The sequence below is a fragment of the Vombatus ursinus genome, unplaced genomic scaffold, assembly GCF_900497805.2.
Source record: "Vombatus ursinus unplaced genomic scaffold, bare-nosed wombat genome assembly UNPS02014818.1, whole genome shotgun sequence".
Classification (NCBI taxonomy): Eukaryota; Metazoa; Chordata; class Mammalia; order Diprotodontia; family Vombatidae; genus Vombatus; species Vombatus ursinus.
The window spans coordinates 9,928,074-9,955,841 of NW_020954596.1; the positions used below are offsets into that span (position 1 = coordinate 9,928,074).

The following is a 27,768-nucleotide window of genomic DNA, read 5'->3' on the forward strand; positions in this document are numbered from 1 at the left end:
TCCATCCATCCATCCATCCATCCATCCATCCATCCATCCATCCATCCATCTATCCATCTGTCCATCCCTTAGTCCTCTCTCAGGCCATCAACCCCACCTAGTCTATACTCCCTCCCTTTTTCTGTATTGACCCCTTGGTGAGTCACTTAAACTCTATAGTGTTCTGCACACTTAAATTCCTTGCCCCCTTATCCAGTGTTGATCAGACCTTGTCATACCCCAGTCTTAGGGTAAATAATATTCTGTATTACTTCACTTGGCGATCTCATCTGCTTTCATGTGTTTAAATACCATCTATCTGCTCTAATCCATTGTCACTTAAATGATTTTCCTGAAGCACCCCTTCCCCAATAAACTCCAATAGCTCTCTGTTGCCTCCCAGGAGCAAATACAAAATTCTGTTGGGCCTTCTCTTTTCTCTTTATACATCTAGCTTTATGATCTTATCAGCTCCCCTAGGTCCACTTATCATCTCTATACAGATGCCCATATCTGTAGAGTCCTAGCTTCTCTCCTGAACTCCAGTCCTGCATCATCAATTGCCTTTTGGATAAATAGAACTGGATGACTTGTGGTCTCATACCCATGTCCAAAATAGAACTCATTATTTCTTTTCTACCCTCACTCCTCTAACTTCTGGCTTTAATTTTTTCTAAAGTCTGGATCTTTAAAGCTCAGGCTGTACGCATAGGAACTACTTACAGGTTCTGTTTTACTACTGGAACTTTGACCTGCTCCATTTCTGACTTGGACTAGTTTGTTATCCTTTAAGGAACCTGGTGGCATTGGCTTAGCCCACTACAGCTTAGAACTCCAGAGTTCCAGATTCACTAGCCTCAGCTTAGGTACTTACGCTTATAAGTGTGCACCACTATGCCTGGCAAACCTTCCCTTCTTGTTAACTTCCTTATTCCTATTGAGAGCATCACCATCTTCCCAGGCTCACAACATTGGTCTCATTCTTGACTTCTCACTCGCCTTCACCCCATGGAATCAACTGGTCAAATCTTGGTTCTGCATGCACATCATCTCTCATATACTCAGCCAATCCTCCCAACTATAGGTCCTTATTACTTCTTGTCTGGACTACTTCAGTAGTCTTCTGATTGGTCTTCCTGCCTCAAGTCTTTCCCTACTACAATAATCTTTGACAGCGATTTGTCTAACACAGAAGTCTGACAATCTCACCCTCTACTTAGTGAATTTCGGTTATCTCCAGGATCAAATATAAAAATTTGGCATTTAAAGCTTCACAACCTGGACTCTTCCTACCTTTTAAGTTTTCTTATGCTTTGCTCTCTTCTACATGATTCAGCTACATTGACCTATTTGCTGTTCTTTACATGTGACTCTCCATCTCTCCAGATTTTTTACCAGCTGTCTCCAGTGCTTGGAATGCTTTACCTCTTCATTTCTAGTAACTAGCTTCCTTGGCTTCCTTCAGTTCTTACTCAGATCTCATCTTCTGTAGGATGCCTTTCCTATCCTTCCTTCCCCCCTCTGAAATTAGCTTACATTGACATGATACATATTTTGTATGTACATAGTTATTTACATATTGTCTCCCCCATTATAATGTGAGCTTGAAGGCAGGACTGTTTTTGCCTTTCTGTGTATCTCCATCACTCATCACAGTGCCTAGCCCATAGTAAATGCCTGATTAAATTCTTGTTGAGTGACTGTACATCAGTCATCTCCTTGAAGCACTTAGCACAGAGCCTTGGAAATAGTATGGGTTCAATGAATTTTAAATAGTAAATTACATTTTGAAATAAAAAGTGTGGCTAACACAATGTTTTTTAATTTTTTTTTTTTTAGAAAGAAAGAACTTTCAACTACTAAGAAAGACCGGGTTAATCATTGCCTGACAATATGTGAAAACATAGTGGCTCAGTCTCTCAGGTAATTAAAAACAATACATTTTTAATCTTTTATATTCTAAAAATGTCTTATTTCTCCCAAAGAACTTAAAATCTTCAAGAGCTTGCATTTAAAATGAATTAATTTATCACCAGGAGGCAAACTCATTTAAAATATTTATGGCATTCAGAATAATACAACTTGTATTCACAGGCAACACTTTTGTTACTATTTGCTTTTTGTCATTTTATACTACATAGTTATAATCATTTCACTATTTAGGTATTCAGTTATATTATCTTATTTAAATATGCTGTATTTCAAATTGCTTTCATGTGATGAAGGGAGTTGTAGATACCTGTATCTCTTCCTTGCATAAGAATATTGTGAGGATAACATTAAATAGTACTTATGACTACTGTGAAATAAAATTATCTTCTGTATGCAAAGTTGTCATTTATTCTTACTTTTTGGGATTGGGGAACCGTGTTCTGACTTGATGGAACTTAGCAACCTGGACAAGTCCCATCAAATTATTATTATTTTTTTAAGGCAATTGGGGTTAAGTGACTTGCCCAGGGTCACACAGCTAGTTAGTGACAAGTGTTTGGTCTGAGGCCGGATTTGAACTCAGGTCCTCCTGACTTCAGGGCCGGTGCTCTATATACTGTGCCATCTAGCTGCCCAACCATCGAATTCTTTATGCAGCAAATTTAGATGCTTAATAGATATTTTGTGTTTCATTGATATAATACCTAATTTTCCTCCCTACATATTTAGATGTGATATCACACTACTTTGCTGCACAAATACAGTAATGAGGTCTGTTTTGATTTAGCTACTTTTAGCATTTCGTGTCTGTTCTAGGGTGACGGAAAATGGGATGTGTTTCTGACTTAGATTTGGGTACATTACTGAAAGAATATTAAGCTGTACCTTAACTTCAATTTGTGTATTGCCTTTCCATCTGATAAAAAATTTCAGATTTGATATCTTTGGTGATTACACTAAGTGTAGGTACAGTTTATATAACTTCTAAGGCTGTATCCCAAAGAGATCATACAAATGGGAAAAGGACCCACATGTACAAAAATATTTATAGCAGCTTAGGGAATAGCTGAACAAGTTGTAGTATATGAATATAATGGAATACTATTGTGCTATAAGAAATGATGAGCAGGCAGACTTCAGAAAAACCTGGAAAGACTTGTATGGTCTGATGCTGACTGAAGTGAGCAGAACCAGGAGAACATTGTACACAGTAACAACCACGCTGTGCGATGACTAACGTTGATAGACTTAGCCCTTCTCAGCAATGCAAGGATCTAAGACATCTCCAAAGGTCTCATAATGGAAAATGCTATCCACATCCAAAGAAAGAACTATGGAGTTTGAATGCAGATCAGAGCATACTATTTACTATTTTTTTCCTTATGGTTTTTTTTTGTTTGTTTCTTCTTTCTGATGGTTCCTCCTATTGGTTCTAATTTTTTCTTACAACATGACTAATGTGAAAATATGTTTAATAGGAATGTATATATATATCCTATGTCAGATTGTGTGTCATCTTGGGGAGAAGGGGGAGAGAAATTTAATACTCAAAAGCTTATGGAAGTGACTGTTGATAGATCAAAATAAATTAATTTTAAAAAAAAGAGTACATTGAAACATAATAGCCTACTTTCGGGCCAACCCTGGAGGATTTGGTAGACTCTCATTAAAGCTTGAGGATTCTAGATTGACCAGTTATCCATAGGCACTAGGTGCTGTAATTCTTTTAATTAAATAAGAGATAGGTGTAGAAATTTATCAAAGACATTAGTTCATAGGACAATAGCCAAACTGTCTTTTAAAAGTTCCAGAGTAGAAGAGTATGCCAAGACTTTTCTCTAGGTATTTTATTTTATTTTTTGGATTATGTTTGTTCCAGATAGGTAGATTGTTCCCAACTTTTTTTTTTCTTCTTCTTCAGTCCAGAGGTCTGTGGTTCCATCTTTGTGGTGAACTCCTGCTGTGCAAACCATCTTCACTCATGTGTACATTAGTACCCTGCAGTTTTAGAGAGCAGCCTGGGCCACAGGCTCCTATGTCAGAAGCAGGGCTTGAGCCTAGATCTTCTTGACTCAAGGCCTCTATGTACCAGCTGATACCATGCTTGCATCTTTTATTCTGTGATAATAAAGTGTTAGTCTTCAAAGTTCTATTCCATTCATAGGCATATTATGAGAATAAAATGAAATTTGAAATTTTTATTTTAATAACAGCTTACATAGCACTTGACAGTTTTTCATACATTTCCTTGTAATTCTTTAATAAGTCTGTAAGGCAAATAATGCAAGTGTTATTAACCAGATTTTGAAGATGAGGAAATTGAGACTCAGTGAAGTTTGCTAATGACACAAGATCTTGAATTCAAGTCTTTTGGTTCCAAGTCCAGTGTTTTTTTGTTTTTTTTTTTTAATTTCACTGTCCTCTCATGAGTATCATAGTAAAGCTTATATGCAGTGGTCACCAATATAGCATCATATTTGTTTTTCAGTTGCTTATGGATTAAAGGTTAAAGAAAGACTTTTTTTTGTCTTTGGTGGTTTTTTCCCCAAAAAACAATTTAGTTATTTATTTTTAGTTTTCAACACTCACTTTTATAAGATTTTGAGTTCTAAATTTTTCCTCCTTCCTCCTCTCTCTTCTCCCCAAGATGATGTCAATCTGATATAGACTATACATGTACAATTATATTAAACATATTTTCACATTAGTTATGGTGTGAAAGAAGAATCAGAATGAAAGGGAAAAACCATAAGAAAGAGAAAACATAAAACAGAAAGAGAAAATAGTATGCTTTGATCTGCATTCAGACTCCATATTCTTTCTTTGAATGTGGATAGCATTTTCCATTATGAGTCTTTTGGAATTGTCTTAGATCATTGCATTGTTCAGAAGAGCTAAGTCTAATATAGTTGATTATTAAGTCTAATATTAAAGTCGCACAATATTGCTATTATTGTCTACAGTGTTTTCCTGGTTCTACTCACTTAGCATCAGTTCATGCAAGTCTTTCTAGGTTTCAAGAAAGACCTTCTTAAAGATGACACATTGATGAGATAAATTTCAAGATCAAAAAGAGCCCTTTCCTCCCTCCTCTTAATTACATATGGTAATATCTCATTTTATTATCATCTACAGGATTTTCTTCAAGTAAATTTTCCATATAATTGAAACTTCCTTAAGTGCCTCTCTACATACATGTTTTTTTTTTTTTTACCAATTCTGATCGAAAACTTTATGTTTTTATTCTCCCATCCCTTTTTCAACAAAATATTACTCAGCATGGTTTTAACCTTTTCATGAAGGCTTAGGGCCACTATGACCACTGGTTGTCATACTTGGCCATAGTGCTATGTTGTTTTCTGTCATGATTGTGAACAGAAATTTCTGCTGTCAATGTGCCAGCCCCTCCAGGCCCTATCTCTATTAGTCTCTTCTGGCCAAAAAGCAAAAAAACTCAGAGTTGGATAGAACCAGAGTTGGTAGAGTGTAAGTCAGGGGTGGAGAACCTGTAGCATTGGGGCCACATATAGCCTTCTAGGTCCTTGGGTGTGGCCTTTTGATTGAGTCCAAGTTTTATAGAACAAATCCTTTTATTAAGGGGATTTGTTCTGTGAAGTTTAGATTCAGTCAAAGGGCCACACTTGAGGACCTAGAGGGCCACATGTGGCCTTGAGGCCTCAGGTTCCCCACAGCTGGTGTAAGCCTATGGTCTGACACACAGGAGTCTTTAATAAGTGATCTTCGGTGATCATTAATCCTCTTCTGGACTCATAGGGGCTTTCGATACCTTTTCTGATCACTTTCCTTTTCTGGATTTTAATTTTCTTATCTGAAAAATGAAAAGGTTAGACTGAATGACCATCCAACCTTTTGTGTCTATGAAGCCAAATAAACAATGCTATTAGAATTGTATGTAAATTAAGACTTATCAAGTTTTGTAGCCCAAGGTCGTTTCTTAGAGAATAAATTTAAGGTAGAGGTTTTAATGTATCAACTTCTGTAAATTCTTCATATTTGTCATTTCTTATGATCCAGTTATATTTCATTACATTAATATACCACAATTTATTCAGCCATTGCCCAGTCATTGAATACCCACTCTCTTTCCAGTTCTTGGCTTCTACAAAATTATTTTGTTATATATGTTTATGTATGTGTTTGTGTATACACAAATGTGTGTGTATATGTGTATACATATACACATGTACATATGTATATATATATGTGTAGAGAGAGAGAGAGAGAGAGGATTTTTCCCTCCATCTTTTTTATGCGTAATAATACTGTTGCCAGGTTAAAAGGTAAGTGTAGTTCATTTTTTGTTGTTGTGCCAAATGAATTTACCTAGAATTAGGAGAAAAGCAGTTGAGGAGAAAAACCTTTTTTGCAAATATCTCTTGCAGTGGTTTGATATCCAAAGATATATAGGGAAGTTATATAAACGTGTAAGAACAGAAATCTTTCCCAAATCAATCACTTAGTATTTATTAAATTCCAGCTAGGTGCTGGGCATTGTGTACTACGAGTACAGCTGCAAGAAATGAAGCAATCCCTACTAGCAAGGAGTTTATACTCTGATGAGGGAGACAACAAGGACATGAGTATGCAGGATAGGTGTAAAGAGAATAAATAAAAACAAATATAAAGTAGTTAAGATATGAATTGGGCGATATTTAAAAAAAAGAAATCCAAGCTTTCAACAACCGCATGAAAAAATGAGCCTGTTATGAGGGAAACATTGAACTTTTAAGTTTGAAATTTCTGATGTCATCTCTTTAGCCACTGATTTTTTTTTTTAATCAGTGTGACTTATATAACTTTTTTCTTGTTTTATTTAGAAATTCTCCAGAATTTCAGAAACTTTTAGGCATTGCTATGGAACTCTTTCTTCTATGCAGTGATGATGCAGAATCGGATGTCAGAATGGTAGCTGATGAATGTCTCAATAAAGTTATAAAAGTAAGAACTCTGTTTTTTGTGTTCTTGAAAACCACATAATAAAGAATTCTTATAAATATACAAATGATACTGTTCCTAATCTTTTCATTGATTTTGTTTGCTTGGGTGTGCCATATTGATACCATTTGTCAGGGTATTGTAGACATAGTGAATTGTTGGGTGATAATTCACCTTCCATAACATTTTTGGAAAGGATGATTTGTCTCATTGAGGCATAGTTCACCTAATGTTACTCCAAATGAATGTTATTGTATTTTTTTGTTGTTGCATTTTTAGATTGATTGACCTCGACACAAGTATAGTGTTGTTTGTATGGAACTGATGTTGTTATGTAATTATTTAATAGACCCCATTTCCTTGTTTTCAGTTTCCTCATTTTGTCTACTGCTACCAATTTGCCCTTGGTGGGAACAATTTGTCCTTAAATTTCTGCAAAAGACTAGAAAATTTCAGTGGGGTCCATAACTATTGAATTTTAAGTTAACTCTTGTTATGAATTAGTTTTTAAATATATTTATGATGACATAAAGGTTCAGAAAGAATTAGGAGCAAATTGGTGTTTTTGCTAATGTTAGACAATTTTGTAGACATAATTTGAAATTCCCAGTTAGGACTAATTGCTTTTCAGGACAGGCATCATGTTCTGTGTCTGAGTGCCACCTTTGTGATTTCTTTGGAAGCTGCATTTGAATGGGAAGATTGAAACATCCCAGTCTTTGCCATTACTACCCAATTTCCAGTTATGTTTTGTAACTGAAGCTTTTGCAATATACATTTCATGTGAGAATGACATGAAGTATATCTGGTTTAACTAACAGAAAGAGAAGGTTCTTTTTCTCTTTCATATTTTACTTACATGGATGATTTTGTTATAGTTTGGCAAATAATTACCCATTTCCTCTTATTTTTTCCAAATTAGTCTTTATCTGTTTGTTGTTATTTGTGTCAGATGCTTCTTTCATGAAAAAAATTAAACCTTTTAACTGCCTTTTTTTGGTTGTGTTCTCCAGGGCTGTTAAATAAAGCACATCATCTGTATGTAGTTAAACTATTCTTTTTTTCTTTTTTTTTTAGGCTTTGATGGAATCCAATCTTCCCAGGTTACAGTTAGAGCTTTATAAGGAAATAAAAAAGGTAAGGCTGTGTTTTCTTCTTGGAGAGGTTGAAATCAAGAATGCTTACAAAAATATGGACTAGTATACAGAATTATTTACTTGGATATATAATTTATCTAAACATTTTTTAAAAAGAAGAGTATCATTTGGTTGAAATAGATTTTTACTATATTGCTTTGACCAAAAAGAAAAGCTAGAAATTAGAAATTAAAACTTATTTATATATATTTAGTTTGAGAGGTTAGAAATTCTTGTAGTAATTATTGTTAGCAGTTGTGTAGTAGAAAGAATATTGGATTTAGAATCAGAAGACCTGAATATGGAAATCTCCTCTCTATCTCTAATTAGTTCTGTTCACTTTGGGTAAGTCACCTAACCTTGTATTGTTTCTTTACTTGTAAAATAAGTTTGATAATATTTGCTCTACCTCACAGGGTTGATGTGAGAGACTCAAATAACTTTAAAAGTATTAGATTAGACCATAAAACAATATATAAATTTCAGACTCAGTATATTTATATGGTCTTTTTGCAGTTAAATAGATACCACATGCAGTAATTTGTCAGTATTATATCCTTACTTGTATAAAGTCCTTTCAGTGCCAGAGAGTATGTTATCACTAATATATAACCTATTACTTGTTTAATTTCTTAGAATGGTGCTTCTCGAAGTCTGAGAGCTGCTCTCTGGAGGTTTGCTGAACTTGCCCATCTGGTTCGACCTCAGAAATGCAGGTAAGCTGTTTTACTTTAGTGTTCAATTTAATTTATTTTGGTTTATGTATCAAAGTAGTAATTTATTTGTATTTATTTGGATGAATCCATGATTCTATGTGGCTCTTCCCTCCACTAGTGATCTCAAGCTCTCCATACCTTCTCATCCTATGTAATTCTTGTCCATGTCTTTATAGAAATACTTGTAACATTTTGTGGGTACTGATGGTGCTGTCAGCTTGTTCATGTCTTGTTGTCATTTATTTCCACTACATGAATTGCCTACCTTTTCTAGTCATACATGTCCTTGGTGATGTCTTTTATGTCCTTTCTCTTATGTAGACCATAACTAGTAATACTGCACAACTCAATTACTTTAACTCTACTTCTTTCCATTGTCCCTTAGATCACTTGGAATCATAAACATATAGTATCTCTAAGAGAATATTTTTATTTGTGTATTTTTTGGCTTAGACCTTTTAAGATTTCATCAGTGTGGGAAAATCCCTTCATGTACATTATAGTAGGTCAGCAGCTTGTCTTTAACTCATAGTCTTCAAGAGCTGTCTGAGGTATTTAGGGCTTAATTACTTAATGTTGGTCACAAAGTTAATATGTACGAAAGGCAGGACTTGAGCCCAGGTCTTCCTGACTCCCATGCTAGCCCTCTCTCGAATATGCCACATCACCTCTCTCCAGAAGAACACACAGTGGTTTAAAAAGAAAAAATACATGTTGAAAATGCTATGTCTGTTTTTTAAGGGCAACCAAATACTTAGAATAGATAAGAAAACCCAGTAGGTGTATTGACAGAATTCCAGGTATAATGCCAAAAATGAGTCAACAGATATTTAGTTATGTGCCTCCTGTGTCCCAGTTACTACACTAAGCACTGGGAATGCAAATCCCAAAGTAAAAGAGAAGCTGTCCCCTGGGAGCTTGCATTCTAACTGGAGTCAACATGTCTATGACAGCATATCCACGATAGATACAGAGTGATGATAAGGCAACTTTAGGAGGCAGTTCCCTTACCTACTAGTGTGAATTCCAAAGGCTTTGTGTAGAAAGTGGTGCTTCAGTTGAGTCATGAAGGGAAGTAGGGATTCTAAGAATCAGAGGTGAGGATTGAGTGGATTCCAGGGATGAGAGTGGGGCAGTAGCCATCGTGTAAAGGGATGAAGATGGAAGATGGATTGTCTTGTGTAAGGAACAGCAACTAGGCCAGTGTGGTTAGATTGAAGAGTGCATGCAGGGGAATAATACATAAGAGGACTAAGAAGGTAGGGAGACATCAGGTTGTGAAGACCTTTAAATACCAAACAGAATAGTTTATATTTATTTGATCCTAGAGTGTAAACTTTAGGAAAATCATGTTGCCTGTTTTGTAGAGTGGGGAGAGACTTGATTGAAGAAGGTAGACCAGTTAGGAACCTATTCCTGTAATCCAGGTGAGAGATGATGAGGCTTGAGCTAGGCTGATGGTCATGGGAGTTCATAGAAGGGTATGTCAGCAAGAGATGTTGCAGCAGAAGTGACAAGATTTGTCAACTAATTAGATATAATGGGTGAATGAGAGTGAGGAGTTAAGCATGACGCTCAGGTTTTGAGCCTGAATGCTAGAAGGATTGCTGTAACCTCAATAGTAAGAGAAAAGTTCAGAAGAGGGATAGGGGTTTTTTTTTTGGGGGGGGCAGATTTTGGATACATTAAGTATGAGATGCTTTGAAGCTATTTAAAATGTTCAGGAGGTAGTTGGTGATGCAGTACTGGAACTTAGGAGAGAGACCAGGACTGGAGATGAAGAGTTATTGGCCTGAAGACAGTAAGTGATCCCTTGGGTACTGATGAGATGAGAGAATAAAGGGAGAAAAGAGAAGAGGACTCAAGATGGAGCTTTGGACTGACAAAGAGTTGTCAGGCAGGAGGAGAGCCAGGAGGGTGCAGGGTCATGAAAACCCAGGATAAGAGGGTACTCAGTATTGGGTAGTGGAGGTTTTTGGTTGCAGTGACCAGCCATGACACCAGAGGTCCAGTGATGAAGCCTGTTACCTATACCAGAGGAATAGATGGGAAATACAGAATGACTTATTCACTTTTGGACATGGCTAATGCGTAGATTTGTTTTATTCGACTCTTATTTGTCACACGGGACAGTTTTTTAAAATTTTGGGGGAGAGGAGGTAAGTGATCATAATGCCAAAAAAAGAATAAAGGATAGAAGAGTGAGTCATGGAAGCATTTTTTAAAATGCACAGAAGAGATCAGAAGGAAGTACCTGTCTAATGATCGATAGCATTCCTCTGCTCTGGAAGCTCTCCAGTGGCTTCTTGTTGCTTCCAGGATAAAATACAAATGTCTCTCTTTGGCATTTAAAGCCCTTCTAATCTGGATCTTTCCTACATTTACAGGTTTACTGTCCATTGCTCTCCGTCACATACTTTACATTTCAGCCAAACTGACCTACTTGTTGCTTTTAGAATACATTTCCCAACTCTGCTTTTGTACAGGCTTCCTGTACCCTGGTGCTGAAACTACTTTGTATTACTTGTCTTTATTCATCTTTCCCTCAGTGGAATGTCAGCTTCTTGAGGTCAGGAGCTTTGCTATTGTTGTCTTGGAATCTCCAGGGCCTGTCCTATTTAGAAGGTGCTTAATGAATGCTAGTGGAATGATTGAATGACTGGGGAAGTTGTGATGAAGGAGCAGTATACTTGGAAAGTTAAAAGTGTTATACATAAAAAAGGGAATATCTTAATCTTCCCTGAAGAACTTGTGTTCTGAGGAATTTAAAATGACCCTTTTAAAAAAGATTAAATTTTATGATTTAGATATCTCTTGATCTTCATTTCTCTACCTCTTTACAAGTTTAAATTGAATCTTGGCAAGGTCTATGTGTAAATATTTTTGTGGATCTTTTAGCTTTTTCTTGGCAAGGAGCAACCTTTTTTTTTTCCATTTGCCTTTTTTTTTTTTAAAGGCAATTGGGGTTAAGTGACTTGCCCAGGGTCACACAGCTAGTAAGTGTCAAGTGTTTTGGTCTGAGGCCAGATTTGAACTCAGGCACTCCGGACTTCAGGGCCGGTGCTCTATCCACTGAGACACCTAGCTGCCCCCAGCCAATTGCTTTTTGAAGTAGTGATAATTATATTTCCTAATTATTTTGTTCCTTTTAAAAAATACAAAGTCTTCTAACTCGTTTCATGACAACAGATGTAGTGGAAAGAGTCTAAACTAGGAGTCAGAAGACTATTGATTAGCTTTGTGATCCTCAGCAAATTACTTAATTTCTCTGTGTGTCATTTTAAAAAAATCTGTTAAATGGAAATAACAACATTTACACTGCTTGCCTCTCAAGAGTTGTTGTAAAGATTAAATGAGATAATATGAGATGTATGTCAAATATTTTGTGACTTAAAATAATAACTCACCTTGATAGTGCTTTGTGGTTTGTAAAGCATATTCCTTACAACTCTGTGAGGGAAATAATGCAGTATTTTATTCTGACTTTAAATGAAACAGTATGAGGTTAATAACTTGCCTAACTAAGTGTTTGGGATGGGATTTTGGCCTGGTTTCATTCTTGACCTCTTACTCTGCCACCTGTAACACTTTTCTAAGCCTTAGTTTCTGTGTCTATAAAATGGGGATAATAATCTTTGTTTCACTAGATTGTTGTGAGGCTCAAATATGATAGTATGTGAAGTGTTTTGTAAATTTAAAAAACCGATATAAATGCCAGCTACTCTATAAATATAAGCTTCTGCTGCTGCTATGGTTGCTGCTATTGCTACTGCTTCTCCTGCTACTGATAGCTAGATAAAAGCTTTTTACAGAATCTGGACTTTTATGCTTTTTCTGTACAAACCTGAAAGTAGTGCAGTGTGTTATGCTTTAATCTAGCTTTTCTGTAACTTTAGTTTCTTCTTTTTTGTTTGTGTTTGCCACTTTGGATTAGTCTCTTCTAACATATTCAGTACTATTCAGTTAATAATGTTAGAAAATCATAAAAATTCAGAAAACAAAGAGACCTTGAAGCTCATTTGACTAATGTGTATCTGAAAAAGAATCTTTTCTACAACACATGCAACCAGGCTTTGTGTAAAAACCTTCCAAGAGGGGCACCCCACGACCCCTTGAGGCAGTTCATTCTACTTTTGGGTAACTGATTGTTAGGATGTTTTTCTTTATATCAAACTTAAATTTATCTCTCTGCAACTTCTAACCCATGTCTTAGTTTTTCCCTCTGGGGTCAGGCAGAATAAATCTAATCCATTTTCCATAAAACAGTCTTTCAAATGTGTGGACACAGTTGTGTGCACACTAAATCTTTTCTTCTAATGGTTAACCTTCTCTGTTTCTATTAACTGGTGCTTGTATGGTATGAACTTGAGATCCTTAGCCATCCTGATTGTTCTGCTCTGGACATTCTTCCACTTATCAATGTTCTTACAATGGAGCACCCAGAACAGATGTTTTCTGGTTATTCCAGAGTATAATAGTAGGATTGTCTCTTTTTTTCTGAAAGCTGTGTGTTTCTTAATATATTCTAAGATTGAATGAGATTTTGGGGGCCTATCATATCACACTGTTGACTTATACTGAATTTGTAGTACAAGAAAACATCTGTATCTTCAAACTCTCTAGCCAGGATTGTCTTATCATGTACTTGTTCAGTCCATTAAAAAAATTATTTTCATTTTCAGTTCCAAATGCTCTCCTTTTTCTAACCCCTCCCCCACCCATTGAGAAGGCAGGAAATAAGACACCTATTATACATATGAAATTATGCAAAACTTTTCTGCATCAGTAATGTTTCTTAAAACAAAAAGCAACAAGAATAAAGGGAGAAAATACACTTCAGTCCATACTCTGAATCTGTCGGTTTTCTCTCTGGTGGTGGAGACCATGGAGTTAACTTTTTGAACTCAGTTGTAAGACTTTACATTTATCCTTATTAATTTCATCTCATTAGATTTGGTCTAACTTTCGAGCTTGTTGAGATATTTTTGGGTACCAGTTGTCATTCACTGAGTTGGTTTTCCCCCTTAGATTTGTGTCATGTTCAGTTTTCATAGACATATCTTGTATGCCTTTATAGAAGTCATTGATAAAAATGTGAAGCAGCATAAGGTCAAGCAAAGATCTGTGGAGCACTTCACTAGAAAATGAACCATTAACCATTGAGTTCTGGTTTTTCGGACAATTCTAAATCAATGTAATTGTGTTGTCTACAATATGCCAGTGTTGTCTAGTCAATACTGCTTCATGTTTTCCTGAAACTTTGTGAAATGTTTTGCTAAAATCTAGGCAAATTCCATCTGTAGCACCTTTGTATTCCCTGTTTAATTTGGTCAGAAAAGGAAAGTTGTCATGACCTGTTTTTGATACAGCCCTGATGTCTCTTTGTGATCACTGCATCCGTTTCTAGATGTTCAGTAACCTCTCAGAAAAAATTGGGGTCAGGTTAACAACTGACCTATAATTTGCTTATTCTACTGACTTGTGTAAAGTTAGAAATTTTCCCTTTTCCAATCTGGAGAATAGCACTTTGCCCACTCCCTACAATGTTTCAGAATCACTGATGGTGGCTGCATAATCAAACGTGCCAGGTCTTTAAATCCAATGGGTTGTAGTTCATTTAGTCCTGATGACTTATCTGATGAAGGACCAAGGGCCTTCTTATCTTCCTACTTACCTTAGTTACCAACTCTCTGTTAATCATGTTTATTCTTTCATTTCCATCATTCTTCTTGGAGAAATCAGAAGCAGAATATGAATTGAGCGGTTCTGCATTCTTTCCATCCTTTCTACTTGCTAAGTGGTCCTGTTGCTTCTTTGAGCCTCTTTTTTAAACCATAAAAATGAAAAAAAAATCCTTCTTTTTGCATTATTTTGCCAGCTCAACTCATTCTAATTCTAAATGCTTCTTTCACTATTTTTATAGTACCACAGTGTATTTTTTAATTTCTTTTTCGTTACTCATCTTTTAAAAATTTGAATTGATTGTGAGTTACCTGTGTATCCACATGTGTATTTACCAATGTCTTGGTCTCTTTAGATAATTAGCAGAATATTGAGAATAAAGCAAAATAAAACTTTTGAAATCTGCTTTCCCCAAATCTAAGATATTTTTCAGACCATTCTCTGCTTTCTTCCTCTTCTGACTAGTACTCTTAAAATAAAGTAGTTACTCCCTCTCTAGGTTTTCATCATTTCCACTCTTTTAAGTAGTTAATGAGAGTCAAATTCATAATATCAGTTTTCTTTGTTGTTCTGTCACCTTTTAAAGGAGGAAATTATCATTATGTGATTCAAGAAATTATTAGTTTCTTTTTTTTGAAGGGAAATGGAACTAGCAGATATATAGATAATTGATTTGCCCTTACTATATCAGGCTTCTATCCTCTGTTTTTCTTTTTCTTTTTTTTTTTTTTTGGGGTCCATGTGGTTCTGAAGAATGCTGTAAAGACAATATTGCTTCTCTTTCTGCCTCCTTTTATCTTCCCCCAAATGCCCTCTATCATGCTTGGCTCCTGTATTTTTTTGCATATGTGTATCTTCTTAGCATATAATCCTAATTGTTCCCTTTTCTCCTTTTGTCTATCCTTTTTCTTTTGAATAATGTACATCCTTTCAGAGTCATATTCTAGTTATGGATCTCATATGACAAAAAATCCATGGTAATCCTATGAAGGCAAATTTGTCTCCTTGCATTAGAATCTTTAGTAATAAATAAGTATCATAGAAGGCTTTATCTTTATCTTTCCCCCAGTTATGATGTATTAAAATTTTTTCTTGTCAAAATTGAGCAGAAGGAATAATTCATATACTTTTCATGTTTACAGACCATATTTGGTAAACCTTTTGCCTTGTCTGACTCGAATAAGCAAGCGAACAGAAGAATCTGTACAAGAGACTTTGGCAGCTGCTATACCCAAAATTATGGCATCTTTTGGCAACTTTGCAAATGACAATGAAATTAAGGTATGGTTGCTTTCTTCAAGTGCATGAACTCGAGACTAATCCCATATAGATTTGTGGTTTGTAAGTAAGCAGCTGCCTTTTGAGATTTGCTGCTAATGAATGTCTTAAGATAAATAAAGTTGCTGGCGAAATTTCAAATTGCTTCCAAATTTTGTCAGTTTAAATTGAACTGATTGAAACTTCATCAGATTAAGAACTTTTCACCTTTAAATTGTGTTTTTTTAAAGTGTCATTTAAGGTTGCCATTTTAAGGCACAAAATTTAAAGGTTAGGGGATATGTGTGTGGTTTTTTTGTTTGTAGCATTGAACTAATCTATTAACTAGTTAAGGATGTTTGAATATCGTGATACCTGATAGTTGGGGCATGTAGAAGGTTTTTGAGTCGGGGGATTTGTGTTTGAATTCAGGTTCACAATCTGACCTCAGGTGATCACTTACTCTCTTTCCACCTCAGTTTCTGTGAAATAGGGAGTTGGACCAGATTATATGGTGGGTCACTTCCAGCTCTAAATCTTATAACTTATTAAAGGTAATTGGCAACTTCTTTGTACTTGCAACTACTGATTAATACTGATCTTGGAGTCAGGAGGGACTTTCCTCTGAAACTGATTGGATATATAAGCAGGAACTTGTGATTGAATCCTGGGTCTGCTATGTGCACTATGGTTGATGTTGAGTGAGTTGCTTTACCTTTCTCAGTTTCTTCATTATGTAGAATGAGAATAATAATACCTAGAGAACCTATCTTATAGAGTTGTTGTAATGATAAGAGGAGATAAATTTACAAACCTTAAAGCACTATAGAAATGTCAGTTATTATTATTGTCATTGTTGTTTTTCTCCTCATCCTCATTATTCAAAAGCTGTTTTCAGTATTAGTGCCTACCTAGATTTCTTTTAAATCCATTAAGGAGAAGCAGACTATGAATTCTTTTTTATTTTTGATGCTTAATGTCTAGTGGAGAGACCAACTCTGAGTTATTTCTTATTCTTATGTTATATCATCTACTGATGTATGTATGTGTGTGTGTGTGTGTGTGTGTGTGTGGGTGTGGGTGTGTATCTTAAACTCAAAGAGGGACTTAGACCTGCTCTTGTCTTTGTGGGGAAGTGAATAGAGGCCAGTGGGGACTCCTGGATCTTATCATCCTTGGGAGAGCATATAATTCCAGGTATTCATAAAGAATTACATTCTAGGAGCTTTGATGAACAGGGAACATGTAATTACTAAACCTTTGGGGACCTATTTGGAATGGATAGTCAGGCATTATTCCCTGGTGGGGGCAGTTAGAGTACTGAACTGGGAGATGGGAGAACTTGGCTTCTATTCCCTGCTCTACCACCAGCCTGTTTGCTAAGTCAGTTCTCTTTCCTGTTCCTCGGTGTTCTCATCTGTAAATAGAAGTAAGGAGGGTATTAGATGATCTGTCAAATTTCTTGCAATGGTAACAATTTTGGTTCTTACTTTTGCTGGCTATTGGTTGTGGGGAGTTTAGCCATTTTTTTGATCCTTCTATATTCAGGGAATTGTTTTATAGCCTTGAAGTACCTAGCGCAAAGCCTTTCATACCAGGTGTTCAATGCATGTTTGCTGAATAAAGATATGGCTTGGATGGTTCAGGGCAGGGACATTTTAACCATAATTCATCTTTCCTATAGTGATTATTTCTTCTGTAGAGCTGTGGAACTTTTCGTTCTAAGTGTGTCTCAACACAGTTTGTAAATAGCCCCATTGTTTTCATTGTATCAACAGCATGCATTTATAGAATCATGCTGTAGAAGCAGAGAGTTGGAAAGAAACTGTAGCAACCCTTTTGTCCAATTCTCTTGTTTGACTAATGACCCATTTGACTCTTTTGAGTTTTGGAGAGACTAAGTGTCTTGCCCAGTGTTGTATAAAGCAGATGACAGAGCTGGAGCTTAGTTCTAAGAACCACATTTTTGGAAAGATAATCAAGATGGTGAGGAGATTTAAGTCCATGATGTCCCAGGGACTCACTACTGAAGGAACAAAGGCCTTTTGTCCTGGAGGGAAGAAAACTTAGGGGACAATATGATAGCATTCTTTATATTGATGATTGTTTAGAAAAAGTATCATTTTTTCTTTTTAAATTTGGCTCTAGAGAGCACTGGGCAGAGTTAAGAGTGGTAGTTAAAGGTTGAAAAAAAAGAATTTGGCCCATAACTGTTATATGAATGTGGAATAGTCTCTTGGGTGGTAGTGGGTTCCCTATGCCTTGAAGTCTTTGAGTGGGCACTAGATGAGCATTTATTGGATCATTGTAGTGAGATTCCTGCCCTGGTATGGATAGGATGGATGACCTTGGAGGGTCCTTCCAATTCAGAGTGTAGGGTTCTAGAACTCACTCAGTTATGTGGGATGGGGAAGTCCAGAGACTATGTGTTGTCTTGTTAGTCAGTCAACAAATATTTATTAAGTGCTTATTCCTGTTCTTGGAGAGCTCTACAGGATGATCCTTAGTTTGGAGTGTTCCCTGGAAATAAATTTTGGCTCAGTCATAGAGGACTGTCCTTTAAAATTGGTTGGTTCAAATCTGGGTGATTTTTTTTTTTTGGTGAGACAATTGGGGTTAAGTGACTTGCCCAGAGTCACACAGCTAGGAAATATGTGTCTGAGGCCAGATTTGAAGTCAGGCCCTCTGGACTCCAAGGCTGGAGCTCTATCCACTGCGCCACCTAGCTGCCCCTCAAATCTGTTTCTTGAAAAGGGTTTGGAGAATTTTCTAATGAATAAATTATCCCTGGAGGCAGCTAGGTGACTCAGTGGATAGAATGCCAGGCCTGGAGTCAGGAAGACTCATCTTTCTGAGTTCAGATCAGATCTCAGACACTCATTAGCACTGTGGCCCTGGGCAAAGTGACTTAACTCTGCCTCAGTTTCCTAGTCTGTAAAATGAGATGAAGAAGGAAATGACCAACCACTCCAAGATCTTTGTCAAGAAAACTCCATGGGTAGTAGGGTCCATGGGGTCACAGAGAGTTAGACATGCTGAATGACTCAACAACAACAAAACATGCTAGTAGGGAAATAAAAACATAAACAGCCCTTGGCATTAAGGAGATTATATGTAGTGGAGGAAATAACATCTACATATAAAAAGTAGGTACAAAATGTGTATACAGTAAATACCAGGCAACTTTAAGGGTGGAGGCAGCACAAATTGGGGAGATTAGGAAGAGCTTCATATAGAAGGTGACCCTTGAACTTAGTTTGAAAGAAAAAAAGGGCTTCTAGCAGGTGGAAATGAGGAGGGAGGCCATTTCAGGCACGATGGATAACCATTAAGCAAAATGGTCAGTGGGTGCACAGGCTGTGTATGGATGAGATAGCTAGTTAATCAACGAGCATTTATTAAATTCCTACTATGTGCCAAGTACTGTGGATATAAAATGTAAAGAATGTAACAATCCCTATTGGTAAGGAGGTGAAGAGCTTACATTCTCATGAAGGAGATAACAAGTACGTTAGTATGTACATAATAAAAAAAATTCCTATAAATGTGTGTGTGTATATATATATATGTATATATATGAGCATACACATACATATATGTTTGTGTGTTTGTGTTGAGACATGTTGAGTTTAAGATATCTCCAGTATGATGAAGAAAAAATTATTAATAATGTACTCTGTGTTTTAGGCACAGTTCTGCCAGAAAGACTTATTTAATTCATCATTGTTCTGTAGTCCAGCCATTTCTAGTTTGGAGAGACAGAGAATTACAAACTGGTAAAAATCCCTCCCCCCCCATCCTTAACTTACCCTTCACCTTCTCTCACACATGCCTTGACCTCAAGTGATTTGAGGTAATAGAGAAATCTTGAACAAAGTAAAGATCATAATATCTTAAAATCTTCAAGATGTAATATTTCAAAATAGTAATAACTACCCCATTCCTTCCTTGACTGTTGCATTCAAGTCATTCAAATGTTTTCCTGGAACAAAGTGACTTGCTCCCTGGCATTGGTATCTTAATCCTTTCCCAGTGGAGAAGGATGTATCATAGAACCTTATCTTCAGGGATTGGGAAGAGGAGACTGCTCCCAGACAGATCAATAGCCTAATCACTTTAGGGGTTTGAAAGGAAATGATCTAAACAATAAAAGAGGTATTTTTTGCTCAAGGTCTTGGTTATCCCCTAATAATGTCTCCTTAAGAAGAGGCCTCTTGTTCTAACCTGCCTTCAAATCTGGAAGTCTGGAAGGGATATTTTAGGCTAGGGAAATACCATTTCTTAATATTTCTAGAGAAATTAAAAAGGACATTTTTAATGTTTCCACAGGGACAACCAGTTTGAAATGTTCAATAGTAATTATTAATGTTTGGCTGAAGCTCAAGGGACTGTTAGTCCTCCGAATTGAGATAATAGTTAAACCCATAGGCTGAAAAGGTTATCACCAAAGGGAGTATAGAAGGAGAGGGTCAGAACCTTGGGGAGTACCACAAATGAGCATGATGTGTAGATGATGAGCCAGAAAAGGAAACTTAAGAAAGACCATTCAGACAGGTAAGATGCAAACCAGGGGAAAACAGTGTCAAAAAAACCAAGAGAGGAGATAGGTGATCATCAGTGTCAAATGAAGCAAAATGGGTTGAAAAGGATTAAGAATTGAGTTAAGAACATCAGATTTGGCAATTAAGGAATTATTGATAACTGTGGAGAGATTCCCTGTCTATTGTTGACTGTTTTTGTTTGTCTCTTAAGCACTTTTTTTCCTGATTGAAGTTAAATTAGTACTTGAGGAATCTATGATTTTAATCTCCAATTGCCTTCTGTCATTTTCTCCTCCTTCAGCCTTGTGTAATATATAGAGGTAGCCTTTATTGTCTACACATACAAGTTAGCCCATTCCATCCTGTCTTCTCCATCAGATTGCCGCTTCTGTCATCCCCACTTTCCTACCTATCTTTAATTTCTTCCTGTCTACTGGCAGCTTCCTTCCTGCCTACAAATATGCCCATGTCTCTCTCATCCTTAAAAGACTCTTACTTGATTTATCCTTCCCTGATAACTTCTGTTCCACATCACTCCTGCTTTTTGTGGCTAAACTTCTTGAGAAGACTGTATACACGAGGTGCCTCCTCTCCTCTCAGTCTCTTCTTAACTCTCTGCCTTCTGGCTCCCAACCTGATCATTGGACTAAAACTACTCCCTCCAAAGTTACTAATGACCTCTTCACTGCTAAATCATTGGCTTTTTCTCGGTCCTCATCCTTCTTAACACCTCTCTGTGTAGCTTTTGACACTGTTGATCACCCTCTTCTCCTTTATACTGCCTTTTTTCTAGGTTTCTGTGACACTGTTATCTCCTGGTTCTCCTCCTGCCTGTCTAATTGAACCTTCTCAGTCTCTTTTGCTGATCTGTTTCCAGGTCAAACCTGTTAACTGTAGATGTCCCCTTGAGCTCTGTTTTGGAGCCTTTCCTCTGTCAGTACTATTTCACTTGGTGATCTTATCAGCTCCCATGGATTCAACTTTTTATCCTTATACAGATGATTCTCAGATTTTTTGTCCAGCCCAAACGTTTCTCCTGACCTCCAGTCTTGAATTGCCTGTTGGTAACTGCCTATTGGACATCCAAATTGAATGCCTCATAAACAACATAAACTCAGCATGTCCAAAATCGAACTCATTTCCTTTTCCACCAAATTCTCCCCTCTTTCAAACTTTTCTGTTATTGTTGAAGACACCAGCATCCTCCTAGGCTCCCAGACTCTCAACCTACATGTCATTATTAACTCTTCAGTTTATCTCACTCCCCTCTTCCTGCCCCATATCCATTCAGTTGCAAACTCCCCTGTCATTTCTACCTTTATTAACACCTCTTTTTATGCTCCTTTCTGTTCTCTGACACTCCACCATCCCTGTGCAGGCCCTCCTTAACTCAGGCCTTGACTATTGCAATAGCCTGCTGGTTGGTTTTCCTTCCCAAAGTCTCTCCCTACTCCAGTTCATCCTCTATTTATCTGTCAAGGTGATCTTCCTAAAGTACAAATCTGACCATATCATTTCCCTATACACTTAACTGCAGTGGCTTCCTGTTACCTCAAGGATCAAATATAAAATCCTCTGTTTGGTTTGGCTTCGTAATGTGGTCTCTTTTTTGCCATTAGTTTTTTTACGCCTTATTCCCTTGCCATGTACTGTGGTATCCAGTAATACTGGCCCCCTTGCTGTTCCTTGAACAAGGCACCCCTTTTTCCTGTCTCAGATCATTTTGATCCTGTTTTGGGCTGTCCCCTGTGCCTGAAACTCTCTCCTTCCCATCTCGCCTCCTCGATTTCCTGTCTTCCTTCAGGTCTCAGCTAAAATTTTACTTTTTATAAGAAACCTTTCCTGATTCCGCTTCCTTTTGAGAGCATTTCCGGTTTATCCAGTATATCTCTTTTTTGTACAGTGTACAGTTGTTTACATGTATGTTTTTTCCCCATTAGACTGTGAGCTCCTTGAGAGCAGGGACAACCTTGTGCTTTTCTTTGTAACCCCAATATTTAGCACAATGCCTGACATATAGTAGAGACTTAATAAATGTTAGTTGGCTGATTGCAACTCTAATATAGATGGTTTCCTGAGTCGCTGTGGCCAAAAACAGTCTTCATGTGATTGTCAGTTGATCATCTCTTCTATTGATAAACCTCTCTGTGGGTATTTTGTCTAGGCCTCAATTGATAGACATTCATTTTATCTCTTGAACCTTTCGAGTTTAGTGGGGCCTGCTAGAGCTTGTGGTCCCCTAGAATAAAAACAAAACAAAGCAAAAAACCCAGCTCTCTGCCATGATGAGGCATTTAGCCGAGATTTGATTGAATATACTTAAAGACAGTTAGGTGTGGCAGTGGATAGAATGTCTGGATAGAGTATCTGGAGTCTGAGTTCAAATATGGCCTTAGGCAGTAGCAACTCACTTAACTGCTACCTGCCTCAGTTTTCCTCCACTGTAAAATGGGGATAATAATAGTACCTATTTCCCAGGACTACTATGAGAATCAAATGAGATAATATTAATAAAGTGCTTAGCACAGTGTCTGGCACATGGTGGTGTTTAACAAACACTTATTTCCTTCCCTACATCCTTTAAAAAATTGTTTGACTTAAACATTTTCAATTAAGGATACCAACTTAGTTGGTGGCTGTTTAAATCCAGAATTGCCTGGCTTTACATACTCCTAATTTTCATTATATTCTCAAAGTAATGGTTATGGTATAAAATTATGATTATTTGTTTACACTTCAAATGCAGTAGTAGGTTTTTATGAAAGTAATATTTTTGTGTGAATTTTGATGGGCCTAAATTCTGAGTAAATCTTTATTTTTTGTTTTTTCTCTGTCACTAATTTGCCTTAGCAAATCCCCTTCCTTCCCCTTCCCTCCTCTTTCGTGATCTGTAAAATGAAGGGGGTTGGACTAAATAACACTTTTTCAGCTTTTTTCAGTATTTTTCAACTTTAACAGTTAATAAAGATGTAAGAAAAACATGTGGTAGGGTATATATTTTTCATTAATTTAATAGTGTTGTGATTGCATTAACATTATAAATTCAAGAAAAGATGAAGTAGATTCATCAAGTTTCAGGAAAATCGTAAGTACATAAAAAAATTCCATTGTCTTGATGTGACTTTCTCTAGTGTCTTGTAATTTTGTTATCATAGGTTTTATTAAAAGCTTTCATAGCTAATCTCAAGTCAAGTTCTCCTACAATACGGCGAACAGCAGCTGGATCAGCAGTGAGCATCTGCCAGCATTCAAGGAGGACACAGTATTTTTATACCTGGTTACTTAATGTACTTTTAGGTAAGGTGAAAATAAAATTTTAAGACATAGTAGAGGCGCTGTAGTTTTTATGTGGAGGGAATGGAAAAAAAAACCTAATGAAAGGTGGGAGGAAAAACCTAATGAAAGTCATGCTCTTAAACTGGATTTTATGAAAACTTTGCCAGCTTTGTGGATCATAGCACTTACCATTTTCTGACTGGTTAATATTAAACCTAGAGAAGCATTATGATATAGAGATAGAGAACTGGCCTTGGATCCAGGAAGACTTGGGTTCAAGGCCTGGCTCTGACATAATGACTGTGTGATTCTGGGAAGAATCACTTAACTTCTCCTTATCCCAGGCCACTCTTTAAAACTAGAAGTAGCAGAGAATTATCTGACCTTTCTTGGTATTGGGGACTTTGTCATATAGGAGTCCCCTGTACTGTTGAAATCATAGGCATTGTCGCTATCCTTGTAGATTCTACATTGTAAAGTTCACAAGGGTTTATTGATGTCTCCGGCTCTCTTCAGCATCACTTGAAGGTTGTCGGTTTTTGCTTAGAGACACTGCTTGTATTCTTTATTTTTTTTCTTATAGCTTTCTTTCAAGGCTCAGCTCAGGTGTCACCCCTTCTGTGAAAGGTTTCCTTGTCCTCAGGTTTCCAAATGTCCCCAGCTGAAAATAATTTCTCTCTCCTTCAGTTTTTCTAGATTGCTTTGCCTAGATCACTCTTTTTCTCTTATTGTTTTCTACTTCTTTGTGTTTGTGTTATCTCTTGCCTCATAGAGGGTAACCTTTTTGTGGGTAGGGATTCTGTCTTATTTTCATCTTTATCACCCCAGTGCCTAGCAAATAACTATTTTAAAAATGTTTGTTGAATTGAATTTCTGTAGTCAAATGTAATAAATATAAGCCCAAATAAAACCCCAAATGGGAGAGTTGGGATTTTAATTCTTTAATTAAAAATGTTTCTTGTTCAAGATCATATACTATGCTTAGTGGAGTATTCAGAGAAGAATAAGGCATAGTCCTCAGCCTCATGGAAATTAAAGTCTAGTTGGAGAGTTAAGATATATACACAAAAAACTGTATTACAAGCAAGACTGAAAGGACATAAGAAAGGTACAGAATTCTTATGTAGTTCTGGGGATGGAGAGATCACTTTCAGCTGGGGGAATTGGAAAACCTTTGTCAAAATGAAATGATGTTTGAAGAATGGGAAGGAATTGGACAGGCAGAGCTGGTGGGGAATGGCATATTACCTGGAGAATAGAATATATATAATGAGAAACTCTTGTTCAGTTTACAAATATGATAAAATCCGTTTAAAGTCTAGACCCATACTATGAATTTGAGTCTAGTAATAGGTCACATGCACATGATATTGTGTACTTCAGCAGAGAAGTCAACTTGTGGGTGGGTAGGGGGCCTGTAAAACTCCTGAGCCTAACCAGATTAAAATGTAATTGGGAAATATATGGCAAAATAAATAAAAACAGAACACAACATAGATATTGTTAATTTATGCTTTTCTAAGTCAGTATGAGGCCCTAAGGGATCCATTTCTATTTGAATTTGATATCACTGCTCTTCACAGTAATAGGGATGTTATTTTTATCTATTAATGCTCTCCTTTAAATGCGGTATTTCTGTATTTGTAAGTCACTCTTCTTTTGAAAGAGACATAGAATGGTTTGATGGTTAAGCTATCAATCAGATGCTAATGACTTTGCTTACTGTTTTGTAGGCTTACTAGTTCCTGTTGAGGAGGAGCATTCTACTCTTTTTATTCTTGGAGTATTGCTCACATTGAGGTATTTAATCCCCTTGCTCCAACAGCAAGTCAAGGACATGAGTTTGAAAGGGAGCTTTGGTGTCACACGAAAAGAAACTGAAGTCTCACCTTCTACAGACCAGCTCATCCAGGTAAACATAATTCTGAAGTAACTATGAAAATTCAAAGTATTAACTGTCTGAATTACCAAGTAAAGAAAGCTTTGAGTTATGTGACTAAGATTAAGCATCGATTGATCCTTAATCAAGAAGTATTTATTAAGGATCAACTTTATGCTTCACTCTGTATCAGTTCATACAAATCTTCCCAGGTTTCTCTGAAACCATCTCCCTCATCATTTCTTAGAACACAATACTATTGTGTCACATTTTTATACTATCACTTGTTCATCCATTCCCCAATTTGTGGGCATTCCTTCACCTTCTCATTCTTTGCCATCTCAAAAAGAGCTAGAAATATTTTTGTATATTCTTAGTTAGAATTTGTTTGTTTTAGAACTAATTCAGTCCTTAATCTATCCTCCAATTTCTTCCCCATTCCTTCCCTTTCTCCCCTTTTCCTTCTATTTCCCTGTTGATTAAAATGTATTTTTGTACCCAACTCTGTGTATGTATGTGTATTCTTTCCCTCTTTGATAAGTTGAAAGTCTGGTTCAAGTGTATGTTTCTTCCCCACCCCCTCCTCCTTGTTTGTATAGATGTCCACTACACCCTGATAACGTGAGATAATTTTCCCTAACCTTCCTTTCCCTTCCCTCCTAATGTATTTCTCTTCCCCCTCTTTCCATTCTTCTCTTAAGATCATCAAGATATAACAGAACCACTCCCAGGTTGTCTGTCTAATTAAACTTCCTCTGTGACCCTGGAGGATGATAATCAGAGGGATCTCCCCCTCTGCATTTGAATGTGAACAGTTTATCCTTTTCATTGTTCTTGCTTACGATCCATGGACCTTAGAAGGCAAGAAGAGACCAGATACTTTTACAATTGTGAGAACAGTTCTTTTGGACAAAATTGCAATGTTCTCTTATCCAAAGACAGCGAAGACAGTAGTTGTGCAGTAGTGGATAAGACTATTCACTTTACCTCTTATTCTTGCATAGTGGTTGGGGACTTTGTAATATTAGGCCGCCAGGTGGTTGGTGGATTTCAGCATTGATAGTCCATCAAGATGTCACAGAATAATTGTGTTTCCTATTTTTCTCCCACATATACATAGTCAGGCAAAACAAATCCACTTCTTGGCCATGTATGAAAATTCTCACTTTTTACCCTGAGACCATGACCTCTTTGTCGTGAGGTGGGTAGCCTATTTCATCATGGGTTCCCTGTAGCTGTGGTTAGTCACTTCATTGACCAAATTTCTTAAGTTTTTCCAAGTTGCTTTGTATTTTAAACTATAATATTGCTGTAAAAATAAATTTTTTGCTTCTGTTCACTTTAATCTCCACCATTTCTTACAAGTATTCTTTGATGCTATTGGAACTATATTAATGACCACATCCAAAATTTAGTTATTAATGGATCTATGTCAGCTGGAAGGAGATGTCTATTGGGTTACCCAAGGAATCCATGCTTGGCTTTATGCTATTTAACACTATTATCAGTAGGGATAAGTTTAGGGGCTGGACCTGTGGTTCCATTGGCGTAGCCAACTCTTTGGTGAGGAAACTCCCTGTACTAATACGGGTCAAACTTTCTCTCTAGCTTATAGTTTTAGAGAATTTTCTAGAACATGAAGAAGTTAAGTGACTTGCCCACGCAGCCAGGATGAGTCAGAAGATGGGACTTAGACCCAGGTGTTTTCTTTTCAACTAGCTCTCTTTACATTGTGCCTTTATGGTTTTTATCATTATTAATGACATAGATAAAAGGCACTACTTGCGTGCTTACCAAATTTACAAATGATTTAAAATTGGGAGAGACACACTGGATGACAATCAAGATTTAATAAGCCCTTGATAGGAATCTTGGGCAAAATCAAATGTTTCATTTAAGATGGATAAATGTAAAGTCATCTAATAAGCAAAAGATGAGGTGTAGCTGTTTAGATAGTGATTTGTCTTTAAAATATATATGGGTTTTAGGCTATGGTAACCTAAATGTCAACAGTGTGTTATGACAGCTAAGAAGCTAATGTGATCCTAAGTTTCACCAAAGAAGTGATAGTTCTGCAGTACTATTTTTTATTCATTCCATATTGGAAATTTATGTTCAGTTCTGGGCATTACATTTCAAGAAGGAAATTGGTAAGACGGCAACCAGAGGAGGAGAACCAGGGTAATGAAAGGCCTTTTGCTCATGATAGCAGAATGAATGAATGAATGACAAAATATTAGGTGATGGCTATGTGCCAAGCATTGTACTGAATGCTGTGGTTATAGAAAGTAAAAGTGAGACAGAGCCTACTGTCCAGGCTCTCACACTCTAATTCAGGGGAGACAGCCCATAAAACAAAGTCAGGGCAGATGGAAAGGTTCAAAGGTCTTAAGGAAACAGCAGTAGGGTGGTTG

The 27,768-nt window shown here is 36.7% G+C and overlaps 1 protein-coding gene across 4 annotated transcripts in view; it reads left to right on the forward strand.

The window, feature by feature from the left end:
* The window catches only part of HTT (huntingtin), a 211,461-nt gene that overhangs the window by 13,921 nt on the left and 169,772 nt on the right, over nt 1-27,768 (forward strand). For all 4 annotated transcript variants that reach the window (XM_027836315.1, XM_027836318.1, XM_027836316.1 and 1 more), the window contains exons 2-8: nt 1,819-1,902; nt 6,750-6,870; nt 7,945-8,004; nt 8,640-8,719; nt 15,544-15,682; nt 23,355-23,496; nt 25,209-25,387. In XM_027836315.1, coding sequence (XP_027692116.1) covers nt 1,819-1,902; nt 6,750-6,870; nt 7,945-8,004; nt 8,640-8,719; nt 15,544-15,682; nt 23,355-23,496; nt 25,209-25,387 — 805 coding nt within the window. The remainder of the gene's footprint in view (nt 1-1,818; nt 1,903-6,749; nt 6,871-7,944; nt 8,005-8,639; nt 8,720-15,543; nt 15,683-23,354; nt 23,497-25,208; nt 25,388-27,768) is intronic.